General features: G+C 45.5%; 1 protein-coding gene across 4 annotated transcripts; it reads right to left on the bottom strand.

The window, feature by feature from the left end:
• Nucleotides 1-890: 890 nt before the first annotated feature.
• SLC25A15 (solute carrier family 25 member 15) lies at nucleotides 891-16,969 on the bottom strand. Of its 4 annotated transcripts, none has more exons than XM_040699962.2 (8): nucleotides 16,899-16,969; nucleotides 16,067-16,174; nucleotides 14,196-14,325; nucleotides 10,334-10,592; nucleotides 5,572-5,709; nucleotides 5,083-5,252; nucleotides 3,934-4,092; nucleotides 891-3,079 (listed from the first exon to the last, which is right to left on the bottom strand). In XM_040699962.2, the coding sequence occupies exons 3-8, from the start codon at nucleotides 14,248-14,250 to the stop codon at nucleotides 2,955-2,957; spliced, it is 906 nt and encodes a 301-aa protein (XP_040555896.1). In that variant the 5' UTR covers nucleotides 14,251-14,325; nucleotides 16,067-16,174; nucleotides 16,899-16,969; the 3' UTR covers nucleotides 891-2,954.
• Nucleotides 16,970-17,409: the final 440 nt, after the last annotated feature.

Below are 17,409 nucleotides of genomic sequence, written 5' to 3' on the forward strand. Positions count from 1 at the left end.
GCTTAGCTGCTGCACGTGGAGGTGTGCAGCGAGATGTTATTGGAGCTTCTGAAGGTGACGGGATGCCGGTGGTGTTAATGCTCTGCTACTGGCCTGAGAGCAAAGAAACTTCCCCCTTATAAAGGAGCGAGACCGAAGCTCCGTCGCTAGAGGGCGACTGAGTAAGGCAGCAGCCGGCCTTCCAGCGCAGACCGAGTAGGAGCTGGAATCCAACGCCGTTCTATTGCAGCTGGAAGTGTCTGATGACCGAGTTCCTTTTAGCTCGGCTCTGGCAGGGAGATAGCATTCACCTAAACTGCCCTCTCTAATCAGCTGCAGGGCGCTTAAGGTTCTCTGTCCTGCCTTGTGGAGGCTCTAACAGCAAGAAGTCAGGGGTTTTTGTCCAGCTGAAGTATGCACTTTGATGTTATGAGTAGGAACAAGTAACAAAGCTACAAGAGCTGCACTGCATCTCATTTCAAAGAGCAAGCAGTAGTTTCTGAGCTTTCTCTAGCAGTAACCTCTGGCTTCAGTGTAGTGAACACTCATCCTTTGCTTTTGGGGGCCTTATGTGACCCAAGTTCCCCTGTATTGGACTACAGGCAGGAAAATCACTTAACATGTATCATGTTAACAATTGGGAACTTGATGCAACCCCTAATATTAGAACTGGCTTTGGTACTGATAAAGCAGCAGGCTCAGGGCTAAGCGTGGTTATTTTACACAGTGGTTTATTTAAAATATACAACTGTTTCTCAGCACCTTCTCTTAGCTTTATATGAGGGCTTTATAAACTTGGCAGTGGTTTCTGAAATGTTCTCTTTCTTTAATTCTAGAGGGGTGGTGACACTAAATAGAGCCTCGTGCCTCTGTTTGACAAGCTGGGTGTCACTGAAGGACAAAGCCTGCTGTCAGTTGAATCAAACTTTATTGCCATGAATTCCTGTAACAACATCATGAAGTTCTCAGCTGAACAACCAATACGTGCGTGCAGCTTAACTGCAGCTGTAGAAGTTACTGCTTGGTTCAGCTCTGAAAGGTAAACTCCCAGAGTGCACATCTGTTCCTGCCACCAACCTCCTGCTAGCAGTGGTTCTGAGACTCCTGCTTCTCTTGAAGCCTCTTCTTTTTTTAATTAAAAATTGCAACTGAGCTTTATCCAATGAAAGCAAAGACAAATCTAAGACATAAATTTCAGTATTCCCCTGGTATGGATTCTGTTACCTTTATTACAACTGCGTACAATCATGAAAGCTGGTATTATTTCTCTTGGATAAACAGCTTTGAAAAGGAGGAAGCTTAGGACTCCTGAAATCCTACCCTTGTACCTGAGTTATTCAAACCTTTGCCATGAGCTCCTTTTAAAGAGCTGACTTTGTGCAGTGTTACTGCCACATGTACCAGTGAGTCGAGGTAAAGTGGTGCAATACACACTACAGCCTCTTCAGCCATGCACTGTTTATAACTGCCCCTTTTGTGGGAGCGGTTTGTGCTGCTCCTGAAGGCTGAAGAAGCAAAAAGGGTCTGTGGACCTGCAGTAACCACCTTCCATTAGTAGCCCCTTTGAGTGTGCTCTGGCTCCATCACAAGAGGCAGTGAGATGTTTTTCTGTGTCTACAGCTTTTTCCTCTTTCTGGGGGTATGACACAGGCTGTAGCATAGAACTGTCACTTACTGGCATGTTCTATTTGCTGTAACAAGCTGCTAACTTCTATGTGATGGGTCAAAGTGCTGCTAGACAAGAGGGTGGCTTGCCCGTGTCCAAAGGGTGGGTATGTTACACCATCACATAGGCAGTATCTCTCAACAACTCCAGGTTTGAGTTATGAGCTGCACTGTACTGAGATTTGCTTTGTCTTCTTCCAGGCTTGGCAGTAGGCTGCTTCTTAAAGAAAAGGAAGGGAGCAACTAGAAAAAGAGGTGCTACAGTCTCAATTTGGGCAACACTAACTGGCCTTAAGTTGCGTATTTAAGCAAATGCCAGGAGAAAGCAGATGTGCCCTCCAGGACTGAGGGTGATGTGAATGGCCCAAGACACCAAATGTTTTCCACTCAGCTGAAGAGCTGCAGCAAGTGGCACATGTGGCAGGACTCCAGTCAGAATAGATTGAAGCCCACGGTGTCGGCTGTCTTCAAGAAGTTGGCTCTGGCTTTGTTCCTCTTCAGCTTCCTGTCCTTCAAGCACACAGACTCATCTCCACCAAGGTGACCTAACTGTGAGCTTGCACGTTACAACTCCGTGCTTTGAACAAGCAGCTGTTTCCAGCAGCCCTCCTATGTTAGTTTAATTCAGTACTATTTATAATACTTCAGCACCGCCTGCAGCAAACAATTGTTACAAATGCTGCATTGACTCCTTACATCCAGTAACTTCATATTTTATCTCCAATGCAACCCTATCTCAGCTCTACATCATAAGACAGTAAAAGTAGGGGGTGAACGCTTGTAGCTTCTATAAGGCCATCAGTGTGTCAGAGTATGCGAGTCAGGAACCAGCTGCAATGATCCTGGAAAATCACAGGGTAGGAGGGAGCTAGAAAATGACAGCCACACTCGCTAAGATTAGACAAGACTGGAATTACATGGAATCAGATATTGCCAGCAAGAAATGGGAAATGGAGCAGTCACAGCACAGGCTCTAAAGCAGTGCTTTGCCTTTAACCAACTACAGCCTGTTCTGCCTGTAACATTAAAAACCAGTATGTCTTTTTAGCACCATTACAGGCAGGAAGAGACATTTATGATGCACAGCATACCCAGTGCAGAATCTGCAAGATGGAGACAGTCCTGCCCGTCCAATTCAAGAAGCACATATACCTCTCCATAAAAATCACTTGAATTTAAAAGATTACAAATCCTAAACTGGAACTGAGTTCCTAAAATCAGGTCAGTGATCTGGTACTGCTCTCAGATCGTGATGAGTCCTACAGGCTTTGATCATTTATTTAAAGGGTTGTTCTGTTTGCTAGAAGGAATCAGTAAGAATCTATCTGTTTCATCATAAGTTTCCGGCTGTACTCATAGGCAAGAAACAGTGCCCCATTGGCCAGGAATGCACGGATCATAGTTGGCTTTAGTCCAGAATACAAGGCAAGTACACCTGCAAAAGAAATTAGAGCTGGTTATAGATTTATTATAATGCCTTTTAGCATCAATTCCTATCCTTTCAGCTTTCAAGGGCACTTAAGTGATGGCCCTGCACATGTACACGCAGCCACACACAGCTGAAGTCTTTGCTGTAGCAGTTAAGTAGAGAGCTGCTGGATACTGATACAGGAGTATCTTACGGCAATAACATGAGCTTAGCTTTTTAACTTTAGGTCCATGAGGGAGTCTTCAGAAGGCTACCTTTGTGACTAGAGGATGTGGTTCTTAGCAGCAGTACCACAGTTGGCAGAAAGAAGGGCAGGTATCCGAGCCACATATACCCCTGCTCTGTTGAGTATCTTCCCCAGTAACAGGGCCAGGAGTCACATCTACTGCCCTTTATGTTCTCCCACCATCTTCTGGAGTGCCTGCTACAGGCCTTTTCCAGAGAGGACACGCTTAGGTAGAAGTTGCCAGTCTAGAGCAGACTGAATTATCAAACAGCCCTCGATCAGCCATAAATCAACTTCTAGAGGTAATTTCAGTACACTTCTTTAACTGTTTCCTTCAGTTTTTATGCATAAAGTAATGACATTTACTTGTCTGCTTCTAATGCTTAATAAGCTTTTGTTAGCTTTAAGGGAATTGCTTCTTGACTCAACAAGTAGAGCGGAATGAAGTAGGTCTCAACTTCTGGAATCCCAGACTCCCAAACTAGGAGAAGCAACAATAGTTCTGCTAGAAACTGTTACTGAAAGTTTCCAACATGTTATCAATGGACAAGGTTTATTAAGCAGTTTTTGGTGCTGAAGAGAATAGGTTTGAAGCCGTAGCCCTACAGATTCCCTCAATCTCCTGCACACTCACCTTCAGTTCTCACGACAGTTACAAACGTTCCCATGAAGCCCGTTTGCTTTCCAGCCATTGAAAGAACCTGAATTCTAGATTTGACACAGTCCACAGGATACACAGCGATCCACAGACAGCTGCCTCCAAAACCTCCACTGAGCAGCAAAGGAATGGGTCCTAGGGTTAAGAAATGAGCTTTTATGCGTACCACAAAACATTTGCAACGTACACATCGCGTTATTTCAAGTACAGAAGTCAAAGAGAACACGGAGGATCTCACTCACAAAAGAAGAGCAGTTTCTGCTCCCTCAGAAAGCTCTAAGTTAATTTTAAGCCACTGCTGTGTTGCAGGTCTAGCCAGAAGCTCAAAGGTTACGAAGGAATGCCTTCTAGTTTATTGGCCATGCTAAGAAAGCACAGCTCAGAGCTCTGCTTTGACTATTAACCAAATTAACTCCTCTCCTTTCACACCTTTAATCACTTTTTAGTGTTAATTATGAAACAGTTAAGAGAAACACCACATGGTGACAGTGGTCACCTACACAGAGTTTTACTTGGCACAGTGAAATTACATGATCAGTCACTTTTCATGATGCAAAATCACTTTGTGATTCAGATCACACTTTAACGAATATTTTGCAACCAGAGAGTTCAGAATACACACAGCTGAAGTACAACCTCCCAGCAAGACAAAGCATTACTGTTCAGTCTTTGAGAAGGAGAAAAACGGCCTCTATTCTCTGCTGGCATCTTCTCATTTCTTAATGTCTGATTTTTAATGTGTTCTCTTACTGTCACTGCAATGACACCTAAAGATCAGCATACGTTTATTTGTACAATGCAACGCTGCAGAAGACTTCAAATCTCATTCCAAACAGCCTCTGAGATGAAACAGTTCAGAGGTGTTACACAGTGGAGTTAAAGTTCTGCAATATTACTGTTACCTTACTGCATTTGTTTTCCATTTACAGTGCATCCTGCTCTGCATTAGAAGAGGGTGATTTCAGTAACTGATGACTGCGGATGCACAAAGTGCAGATCTCTGTATTCTGTACATCCAGTTCCCTTCATTTTAGACCTGCTGTGCATCATCCCTTGCAGACACAGCCCCTCCCTTACGAGCCCCGTGACAGCATGCTGGAATCCACCTGGGAAAGGGCACCGTACCCAATTCATCTTTCGATCTCCCAGAGGCGAAGAACGTCCGGCTCAGCTCATACCCCCCGAAGAAGAAGAAATAGCCGGGGACTTCCCGCAGCAAAGTGCTCGACAGGCCACGGTAAAAGCCAAGGGGGCCGTCCTTTTGGATGACGCTCTTCACTACTGACCAAACTGTACTGAGGGGGAGATTGATCCAGTTAGTGATGTTCAATGATGCGATAACAAGGTTATGGAAAAGAAATGATTAAGAGTTAGATGAGAGTACAGAGGACAGGACCCACATAAAACTCAGAACTAGGTCCTGCCTAGAGTCTGTCCTTGGCAACATCTCTACCAGTGCCTGTAGGATCTCCAGGCATGGGCCGTGACCCTCCCATCACAGCTCTTCTCTGGCTAACAGCACGTTACCAGTGTGGCACTGCTGAGACGACAGAATTAAAAACAACGAACACACATACAAAGGACTCAGAGGCACCGAACGTGACCAATACTTACCTCTGTCCCTGCACTATCTTTCCCGACAACTGCATTTCGTGCATGGCCTGCAGCCGGCACTTCACCAGCTCTGTGGGGCACAGAACAAGCGTGGCAAAGGCAGAGGCGAAGGAGCCCGCGGCAGCATTCTGTAGGTCACTGCAAAAGAGGAAGGCACAGAGCTCTGAGTGCCACCTTCAATGCAGCACAGCCGTGTGCTGACATGCAGCATCCAAACATGCACCCTAAATGATACCAACAGACCGAAGGACAGCCCTGGGGAAGGGGCCTCAATGGAAGAGAATGGTAGTGTGAAGCATGGAGACAGATAATGGAACTCATCCCATTTTCATATCCACCTCAAATACATCCTTTTAGCACCTGAAAAGACGTAGTGCAACCTTTACCTTGTTTTGATTTAGCAACCACAGCGGAATTAACACAATCAAACCTCCCCCTTGGCTTTTATGAGAATTCCTACAGGCTGGAGAGTTTACTGCATAGCTCTGGGGGACAGCTTAGTGCTGCAAAGAGAGTATCAGCAGTAACTGCCTTATGTAGGTGTCCCTGTTCTCAAATTCACCTTGCCAGTAATGATTTTTGGTAAGAGATGCTACATGTTTGAAACTATAGCAGAGTGGACCACAATGGATGTGCTGCTACAATGCAGCCACGTGAATTGGAGACAGTGCAGACAAACATAAACCATGCTACTGAATAAGACAGCACTGCAAGCTGTGAACTCACAGCATTACACATTTGGGACTCGGTGGTGATCTTAAACATACTGTAAAGAATGCACTGGTGAGCTGCCAGGAATCAGAGGCTGGCACTCCAGGATTGCACTGCTTTACAATACGTCTAAACAGGCTCCTGCAGAGGTATGTTGGATAGAATCATAGAATCCTTAGAGTTAAAAGGGACCTTTAAAGGCCATCTAGTCCAACTCCCCTGCAGTGAACAGGGACACCACAGCTACATCAGGTTACAGAGGGCCTAATCCAGCCTCACCTTGAAAGTCTCCAGAGATGAGATCCAGCACATCTCTGGGCAACCTGTTCCAGTGCCTCACCACCCTCACTGTAAAAGACTTTTTCCTCATATCCAACCTATATCTACCCTCTTTGAGCTTGAAGCCATTTCCCCTTGTTCTATCACTGCAGACCCTGCTAAAGAGTCTGCTCCCTTCTTTCCTGCAGCTCCCCATTACAGACCAAAAGGCCGCTCTCAGGTCTCCCTGGAGCCTTCTCTTCTCCATGCTGAACAGCCCCAGCTCTCTCAGCCTGTCCTCATAGGAGAGGTGTTCCATCCCTTGGATCATTTTTGTGGCCCTCCTCTGGACACACTCCAACAGGTCCATGTCTCTGCTGCACTGAAGACTCCACATCTGGACGCAGTACTCCAGGTGAGGCCTCACAGCACAGAGCAGAGGGGTAGGATCACTGCCTCACCCCGCTGGCCACCCTGCTTTGGATGCAGCACAGGATACAGGTGGCTTTCTGGGCTGCGAGGGCACATTGCTGGCTCACATCCAGCTTCCCATCCACCTGTACCCTCAGGTCCTTTTCAGCAGGGCTACGCTCAATCCTCTCATCCCCAATTGTATTGTATTGTTAATGGATGTTGCCTCAACCCAGGTGCAAGACCCTATACTTGAATTCATTGAACCTCATGAGGTTCTTCTCCTGGCCCACCGCTGGAGCCTGTCTAGGTCCCTCTGGATGGCATCCCGTCTCTCTGCTGTGTCTACCACAACCCACAGCTTGGTGCCATCCACAGACTTGCTGAGGGTGCACTCAACCCCACTGTCACTGCCACTGATAAGGATATTAAAGAATTTTCTGGACAACAGTGCAGAAAAGCAAGCAGGGCTTCTCTTTTCTTTCAGAACCCGGGGAGCAGTACAGCAGGGACTGGCCTTACTGCTGCACAGAACATCTTTCCATGCAAAGGACACATCTGCCCTGTGCCTGGTTTTACACACCCACAGCATCGGAGATTAAAGCTACAACTTCTCACCCGACAGAAGCAACGTGAAATCTAAATCACAACATGAGATAAAGCTTTTGGCATATTCAGATATGGCAATGACAAGAACAATCCGACTGGAAGAAGTCAATTTTGCAGAGCAGCAATTAAGTAATACGCAGGGAATACAGATGACAACACTGGTCACACAACCCCCCTGCGGCACACACAGTTTGATATAACAGGGACCTGAGAAGAAACCCACTACAGGACAAGACAGAGCAAGGCAGAGTAAAAACAAACTACGTGGCTGAGCCCTGCATTCATTCAGCAATGAGCTAAAACAAGGCAATAGAGTTATACAACAAAGAATCAGGATATGGAAACATGGAAGAGGTGCCTCCTAACTGCATGCTAAAGTAGTTTCCTCACTTTCAAGGGGAGAAAAAAACCTAGATGTTATGAGACTTAAAGAGAGTTCTGACACACATGAAGAGCTAGAACAAGACTTTGCCATAGTTCAGATCTCTTCCACTTCTGCCTGTCCTGATATTGAATTCTACATACAACAGTTCAGTAAGGCCTGCTGTCTAGGCTTAGGTCTTCAACACAGGGAGCCTCAAGGCACAAGTGATAAGCCTTGAATCCTGTTCAAGTTCCCTCTCAACTCAAAATGAATAATTCAGTATTTTTGTCTGGAAAGTTCTGACTACACAGCACAGGAACAAGAACTGTCCACTCTTTAACACTGCCTCTTCTTCTACGAATGGTCTTTTCCTTGTTTTGCAAAGAAAGCAATCTACTTAAGATGACTCGTCACGTACTGAGAAAGTCAAACTGAGGTGAACAAGGATAACAGTTGCCTCAGTTTAGACTTTAGCATGGGATGAGAGCAGTTTGGTTGGACTTAATGGATACTAAAAGAGAACTGGAATTCAGCATTTGTTTTCTTTTTGACTTGTGCATCAGTGGCATGTATTTCTTCAACAGGAGAAAGTGTCATTTTGCAAGTGTCTTTGCAAGTGTTTTGACCGGGGTATCCTTGAACAGATGGAGGAAAGCTTAGTTCCAAGCCATTTGGACATGCTACCCAAAAGCTAAACAAAACCAAAACCAAACTAAGGTAGCAACTGCTTTGGTAAATGTAAGGTCAGGTTCAGCTCAGTTTGTGCTTTTAAAAGTTTTCTGTTTCAGGGTAAGACAGCACAACATTTTTTTAAACAGCAAAGGCAGTGGAGGAGTTGTAGTTGTTTATTTATCTCATGTGGAAGACATCCACCTCAGCTTCTACCCCCCACTACCACACCCACCTCAATGATATACTATAAATGCTTCTTGGCTCTTCCAAAGTGAGAATTGGTGAACACATTTGATATGTGACTTCACATATCAAAGACTTGAATGACTTCAGTATCTCATATTTTCTCCTATCAGGCCTTAGTATTAAGATATAGCACAACTTAACACGGGGCAGCAGAGAATGCCAAATGTAACACCACTTTTAGACAGCTGGGGGAGGCTTCACTCAGGTAGCTATCCATGTCATGCCAGAGATCTAAAACAAAACCATGGCCTCCCCCAACTACTTCTGGAAATGCCAAGTGACAGAAGGCAGAACAGAGCTATTAATAGAAAACTGAATGAGACTCAGCCTTGCATCTTTGAATAAATGGAGCTAGGACAGGTAACAAGAAGTCTTTTATACACAGTGGGGCAGCACATGGATGAAGAAGGTGCATTTATTCTCACTGCTGAACCGAAGACATAGTCTGAGGGATGCTTAAGAGTAAGGCACACAGACTGCTGGAATTGAGACACCTGGAGAAAAGCCATCCTAGCTAGAAGGAGATCCACGGCTTGTTCACACTCTAAATTTTCTGTACAGCTCTCGTTTCATGAGCTTAACGCCCAGATGTTTTGGTACAATAGTAGTTTCAGAGAAAGGCAGCCAGGACAGCTAAAGGAACAGCTTTGATTGTTCACTCACCAGGAGGGCTTCTACCTACAAAGAGACTTGGGTGAGAGGAGAGGCACACAGAAATAGCAATCTAGAAAATCCAGACAGATATCTATGAGATCCAAATGGAGAAAGTAGCTGAGCACCAGCTGCTCCCCATCTCTTCCAGTTACATAATTAATAATGATCACCTGGTGCAGGACCTTATAAGAACTCAAGGGAAAACTGAACAAGTGCTTTGAAAGAGATCCAAAGTCACTGATTAAAAATCACATCAGGATCAAGAAATCCTCTGAACTAAGAATACAAACTGACAGAGGACTCAAAGGAAGCATTAAATATTTTCTCTCTTCTTTCTCATCCGTTAGGCAACCATTTATTGCCAGTGCTGTAGACAACATACTGTGCTTAAAGGATCCTCTGGTCTAATCAACATTATGTGCAAGCCTTTGAAACTTGAAGATTAAAAAAAACCAACAACAAAACCATTAAATAAAAGAGCATTCTTTCCCCTCAGTATGTTTCCCTATAAGAGGAACCATTACCTCCCCTGTACAACCAGAACAGCTTGGGAATTTTAAGTTGCAATGTTCAGTTCTTTGGCAAAGTTTTCGAGGTCTTGAACATTTCAGCTGAGTTGTGAACATCTAAACCAGTCAGCTTCAGCGACGAGATGGCTCTGTCATAGTAAGACACCATATCCTAGCAAGATCTACATTTCAAAACACAGTACACTGCATATTGGCAGAAAGATACCTGGGATACCAGCTGCACCTAGAAAATGTTTGCAAGTAGCAGTTCTGTAATATTTTCCCCCCCCAGTTTGTTTTAAATACCAAACAGACTGCTGTTACTAACCTGAGCTTTGTTTTCCTGTCTACTCCAACAATTCTTCTCACAATTTGTTGGCAAAACCCATAGCACATGAAAAGAACAGAGTTCTCCGCAATGTTGGCTACCAGAGCAGGCGTGGTCCCCTTGTAGAAGCCTCGAAATCCCACTTGTTTGTAGGTTTTCACAAAACAGTCAACAATTCCTTTGTACATGTCAGGGAACGTCTGCATCTTCACCTTTGCTGTGTCAAAGGGCTGGCCAGTCACCACGCAGGCTGTCCCACCTAAGCAAGCAGTGGAAGTTAAGGTGAATGAAGGTTATCACAGCCGAAGGGTCTGCACACAAACATTGCTAGCAAAGTCATGCAGAAAGCAAAGATGAATCAGTTCTCTGCAGGAAAAGACAATTGCACTAAATTTAGCACAATAGCATCTATTGTCAGTGGTGAACTTAGTTACCCGAGGAAAAAAAAATCATGCATAAAAAGAGTTGTAGCTTGATTCTCAGTAAGCACGTCTCTACTGTAATAAAAGCAAGCATCTAAATTCATCAGTTCACTTCTATAAAGGAGTAATGAATTGGAGCTATTCTTTGGCAATCAAGGCATTTGTGATGAGTTAAAAAGCAATGTTTCCACTTATTAATGCAGTGGATCAGAAGCGATCTGATTCTGTGTTCCAGCAATAAGAGAAGCGAATGATTTGTAATCAGGTGAGGCAGACTCCTCCAGGACAAGAGGAGCACTGCTGAGAGTGCTAAGAACTGATGGCACATTATAAATTGAGAACCAAAGATGCAAGTCCTTCCCTTCAAAACTTCAGATGAAGTTTCTTTACCTGTATTCCTATATATTGGAACAGAGCGTCCAGAAGTTAAACAGGGCAAGAGGGCAAAGTTTCCTAAGCTGTTATCTTTTCCAAACTGAATTGCAAGGTCAATACCCTACAAACTTGTGAGATAATTCCATCAACGTTGTCAATAACCACTTTGCCCTCACTATAATATTCTTCTGTGAAGTCCAACTCAATTCAGTAGTCTACAGAAAAAGCTGCACGTGATCTATTTCAGTAAGAATTACAGGAATACATTGGTAGCAACCTGTTGGGAGCTGACACCTAACAGGACACATATGACAGGTGTCTGTTATAGGGCTTTGCTTTTAAAAAGAAAGAAAGGACCATCCTCCAACAGAAACTGACCTTTCAATATAGCACCATTGATACGAACGTGCCCTGAAGAGGGCAGATGAACAACATGGTGTTTTTTTCTTATTACTGAACTGAAATACCTATCTGTAAATCCAGCTGAAGACAATGAAGTAAAAACAAATGTGTGCATGTAAGCAGTTATTTTTCTTCTAAGAAAAGAGAGACAGAGTAAGCAAATGCTTGTTTAACCAGGGAGACTCTCAACCCATTTTACTCTTTGCAAACACACTTACAGCTGTTCCTCTGCAAAAAGGCACTTTGGGCCTCTAAGAATTCAGGAACCCAACTCTCACAAAACCTGATTCTCAACCACATGGATCACTGCAAGTTTCAGAGTAAGTCATACAGGGAAGCATGAAGAGCTGCTTGCTCTGGGAGGGATAACCAAGGAGCAGCAGTAACAGCTGTGTAAGCCTCAGATGGTAAGCAGAGCAGAACTCTGGAAAGGCTCAGCAAATGCCACTTGCAGGAAAGCCAAGAAAGGTATCTCCAGGACAAGTGTTAGGTCCCCGTGTAAGGGTAGACCTAAAATATACACATCATAAAATAATGGCTGTTGGAAGAAGTCCAAGACAATCAGCGATGGCTTTGAGAATCCAAAGCTGGAAAACTGGGAGATGACTGAATGGTTGTTCTAAAAAGAGAAAGTGCTCTTCTTACAGCATCTTTGGAGAAGGCATGAGAAGCCCAATGAAGTACAGCAATGAATTTCGTAAGCCTCAAGACAAGAAGTCCTGGTTAATATCTCAAATATTAAGGAAAAAAAAAATTCTTCCAGTCAACAGCAGAATGTCTCTAAAAACAAACATGCAAAAACCCTGCTTGAATGCTCAGGTAAGTGTGGTCCTAAGAGTAATAGCAGCACGGTGAGAAGAGTCCCGCTTTAAGAAGTGATTAGAGGCTGCTCAGATCCTAGCCAAAGGACTATGACCCACAGGCACATAAGTGACTGATTTATTACTGCTCACAATTTACTTGCCCCAGAACAGCACTACTTATCAGCGAGTCGAGACTATTTGTAGAGGAAGGTAAAATCAGGGTATGCATTTGCTCAGGAACGAGCTGTTTGCCTTGTTAAATACACTTCCTAACGGGTGCCAAGACACATGTAACAGTCACAGGCACAGCCAGTGAACATAGGCAATACTGAGCAAGTATGTGCAAAGAATGTGGAAATAAATACTCGAGGCAGAGCCATCTATTACAACAAAAGTAGCAAAGAAAACTAAAGAACAAGACAATGATTTAGGAACTCTGAAATCATACTGAAAAAAAGAAGTCTGAATTTCTTCACCCTCTTTGAAAGAAGAACAATACCATAAGAAAGAATGACACTGAAAGTGACACTTTCTCATCTCTGTTGGGAAAAAAAAACAACAAAAAGCAACAGGAAAAGAAACAAAACAGGCAAACCTCAAGTGCACACTTATTGCCTGTATGAGAAAGTACCACCAGGCAAACAGATTTCGGAGCTAACACTAGTTTTCAGCTCTTGTAATGGACAAGAAGAGACAAACCAGGCTTCAACTCAAGAAGTCAGAGTGCTCCACTGCCCAGGATGTTAATTAAAAGCAGTATTCTCAAGCTGAAGTCCTGGAAAGGAAAGCAATCACATCTCCCTGTTAAGAACCAAGGAACGTCAGTAAGACTGTCAAGAACTGCACAGATAACAAGTTGCTACCACGGAAAATAAAGCAGATAGCAGCTACTATTAAAAAAAAAAACAAACAGAAAAAGACACCTCCACCCCTCATTCCCTACAAAAGCAAAAATAAACAAACAAACCCCCAAACAACAAGAATATAAAACACTGAGTGAACAGATTAAGAGAAATAGATTTTCCTGAGGCAGTAAAGGAATAAGAGTAGAAACAGTCTTCCCTCACAGTGAAACAGAGCATTGCCTTGCCTTAGCATCGTGCAAAGACTAACCAAGCAAGTACTCATGGGGCAAAATGTGTTGGAAGACCAAATGCTTTATGAAGGTGGTACACTGGACTCATTGCAAGTTACTCTGCCTTCTCAGTGGGCTGAGGTTTACTCCACTCTAGCAAATGACCTCTAATAACTACACTTAATACCATTAACACTGTCATAAAAGGACCAACTGCAATAGATACAGTATGGGCAAAACAGATGAATTTGTTTAAACCAGTTATAACAGCACTTTAGATACACCCTTCCTTAAGCCTTATCAGTGTAAACATTATCGAATTAACTATTCTATCCCAATGTTTAATCTGTTCTGGGTATCACATAAGCTTCTATGAGAAACTATATCTCTGTAGCTCAGCCTTCCCCAAAAACAAAAGCTTTGCTACATAGCTCCTTCTATGTCACCTGGAGATGAAGCTTAGAATCTCAAAGACTGCTTTTCCTGGTGAGTTAAAAAAATGCTCATCCCACAGCCACAGATGCAGCTGTGGATGTCCCTGTTCATTGCTAGGGAGTTGGACCAGATGACCTCTAGAGGTCCCTTCCACCACAAATGAGTCCATGGACATCACCAGCACAGTAATATCAGAGAGACAATGCAACTACTTCTGCCAGCCAATGTCAGCTCTTTTACTTCCATATCCTTAAAATACAGAAGGTGAGTAGTTCCTCCTCCCCCCTTCTCTAGTGGAAAATTGCTCTTAAGCACTTAGCAAAGGTATTAAAACTGTCCCTCAGCATTACCTGCAGCTCCTGCTGTGAGGTCAATAGCAGCCTGAAGAGCAGAGTTGATCCTCATGCTTCACACTTGTTTATTGATTATTGCAGTGTAAAAAGTCTCCAGTTTCCTGGAAGGTGTCAGGATGTTTTCCTCCTGAGGGAAAAATGAGATGAAACACACACAATTCACAACAATAATTGACAAGCAAGAGCATCACATGAATGCTTTCATTTCCATTCAGCTTGTTTCAAGGTAGTTGGGAACAGAGAATAAACCCAGAGCTAAACCAAAACGTAACAAACCTGTGTTTTAATTACTTTTGCCACATTAGGCAAACCCTCTGGAGTATCACCACTTAGCTTCACCTTATTTCTGCTTTCCAGTTTCTAGCACTCTTGGATCTCTCACATAAAGAGAAAGAGTAGCTCCAGGGAACGCTGTTGACTACTACCTTTCCACTGCTTACAGAAGCAGTGTCTCCGTCAGGTGTCCAAGGCCAACCAGCACAAATAATTCCTTGTCTTGGCTCCCTGGCTATAAAGCAAAATAGAATCGTACCACTTACAGTGAACGTCAGCTCAAAAACTACAGGCATGATCACACAGATAGAGGCAGGCCAGGTATTTCTATGTGGCTCTCAGAAGATACAAGTGGAAAACAATGAATACGAATATCTAGAATTGTGTCCAGCTGTCATGTTCCCAGTGCAAGTCCTTACACAACTACATATTATAAAGTAAAATAAGAACTACAGCTCATCTCTCAGGAAGGCAGCCAGAAAGCAGAAATACAAAGGCAACAGTTTCAAAGAAAACATTCAAAAGAATTCAGTTTTCAAGCTTGCAGCAAGGTAATTTCACTGGGTGAGCTGTTAAGACAAGCCTGCTTATTTGGAGTAATTTGGAGTAAGAACAGTAAGCCAGAGAGCTCCCACTGTTTCAGAATCATGTTGCTGAGTGAGGCACTTGGCTGGCACTGCTGTCAAAGAAGCTGCATGGGTCTTCAAAAAACACTAGCACACACGTGAATCAGTGCCTCATTGACTGGTAAGCTTGTAGTACACAGAGTAAACAGTATTTCCTACTCTTCTACCCACTATAGTGCTTGTTCTGAAACCTGTTGTTTCCTGAACCATATTCCTTATGAATAAAGTGGAAATATAGCTTCCTGTAGGTCACTTTGGAAGAGTTACAAGAGACACTGTACAAAACATCCTTTTTACATCCCCTTTGTAACAAGCACGGGCATCCATGAACAAACAAGGCTTTAAGAAAACCTGTCTCTGAACATGTTTGTTATTCATGGAACTTCAGAAAGCAGTAGGCAAAATGCTGTCACTCAGAGAGTTCACATATTCCATCTGTTTAGATGCGTCATGTGAATCAACAATAAAAAGAGTCAAATCAAAGCAAGACAAAAACAAACCTTAATTTGGTAATAAATGACACCAAGACTTCGTATTCCTGTGGTTACAGATTGGAACTGTTTCACTGCTGATCACACAGTAAGCTTGACATTCGTTACAAAGCAGAGGCTCCAGCACCAAGCTGCACTCATTATCCCGCACACCTCATTAGTGTTCACACAGCACTCCGCAGCTTTGCTTCTCATTTACAGAAAGAGCAGAAAGGCAGATCAGCGAGGCAGCCTCTGAATGAAGGGAATTTATCAGAGAGCAACCACCACCTGCCTAGCAGAAGGCACCACGCTGAGCGCTATCAGCTCGTGCCAGTCCCCAGAGCAGCACATGCCACCGAATGCTTGGCAGCAAAAGGAAAAACAAAGATGTATGTGAGAGTAGGAAAGTTTTAAGAGCCCGTCATTACTAAGAGCACGCTGCCACTTGCGGAAGACTCAGAGCAGTCAAAACGGCGGTTATTACACGTGTACATACCTACTCCCGTGTCTTCTTTGTGATTACACGATCCTATTACAAACTGCTCGCGGACATGCCGAGTTAACGACTGCTCTGCCGCTTCTACAGCAAACCCAGAGCTCGGACCTGCAAACACAGAAACATCAGCGAGCTCAACAGGTCCGCAGGGCCTTCACCCCCGCCCCAGACGCGTCGCCTCCCCACACCCGGCCCGGAGGAGCTCCCAGGGCGGGAGGTGACATCGGGACTCGGCTGCCAAGGTCAGAGCGGCCCCGCGTGCAGCGGGACGCCCCGGGCTCAGCCCCGGCAGGCTGCGGCGGCTGCTCATCGCCAGCCAACCGGCGCAGAAGGGTACACGTGAAGGGCCACCTCCGGAGTGGGAAGGCAGCAACCACCCCGCTTTCCTCCGACATCAATCCGTGTGGAGCAGCAGAGCTCCGGCGCGCCTGGGACGAGGGGAGGAACGAGGGGAGGAACGGAAGGAGCCCGCACCCGCCGCCGCTCCGAGCCGAGCCCCGGATCCGCACGGCGCTGCAGGCCGCGGGGAGCCGGCTGCCGCCCAGGGCCCGCTCCGCTCCGCGCCTCCACCCCCTGCCCGCCGCCCCAAGCTCTGAGAAGAGGACAAGGCCGGCCCGCCCCCGGCCGCCGCCACTCACCGCAGCGCCCAACCGCCCCGCCGCCGCCGCCGCCCCTATATAGGCGGCCGGGGAAGGCGGCGCGGCACCCCGCGGCCCCGGGGAAAGCGCGGGCCGGGCAGGCGGTGGGCGGGACGCGGTGCCCTCAGCAGCCTTCCCCGAGCCTCTCCTCGTGCTGTGGTGGCCGTTCCCGCTCGCGGCTCTGCCTCACGCACCGGTGGGGCCTGGGGACAGGGCCTTGGGGTGCCCGGGGAGAGCCTGGCAGGGGACGCCTCCCACAGGGCCCAGAGCATCATCCCTCGTGCCGTCCCCCGTGGCGGGGTTCCGGGAGCTGCGGGACGCCGTGTGCCTCCGTGTGGTGGGGAAGGATGGAGGGAATCATAGAATGGCCTGGGTTGAAAAGGACCACAATGATCATCGAGTTTCAACCCCCTTGCTATGTGCAGGGTCGAAGCGGCCTTGCGGGGCTGTGCTTCTGGAGTGCCGGTGTTAGCCAGGCAGCATCCTGCTATTTGGGTCACACAGAGCGTCATCCTCCGGTCATCTTTGTCAGCCTTATTTCACCTCCCTTAAAAAAGACACAAAACAAGGCACTGAGCTATGAATTAATTACCCAGAGATAAGACAGAGTTATTTCCCTGGGAATCGCAACAGGCACGTGCTTGAACAGGACGTGCTTTGGTTTCCTGCTTGTTTGCAGCATTTGGCACGCTTATGGGTGTCACT

The sequence above is a fragment of the Gallus gallus genome, chromosome 1 (assembly GCF_016699485.2).
Source record: "Gallus gallus isolate bGalGal1 chromosome 1, bGalGal1.mat.broiler.GRCg7b, whole genome shotgun sequence".
In the NCBI taxonomy this organism is placed as follows: domain Eukaryota; kingdom Metazoa; phylum Chordata; class Aves; order Galliformes; family Phasianidae; genus Gallus; species Gallus gallus.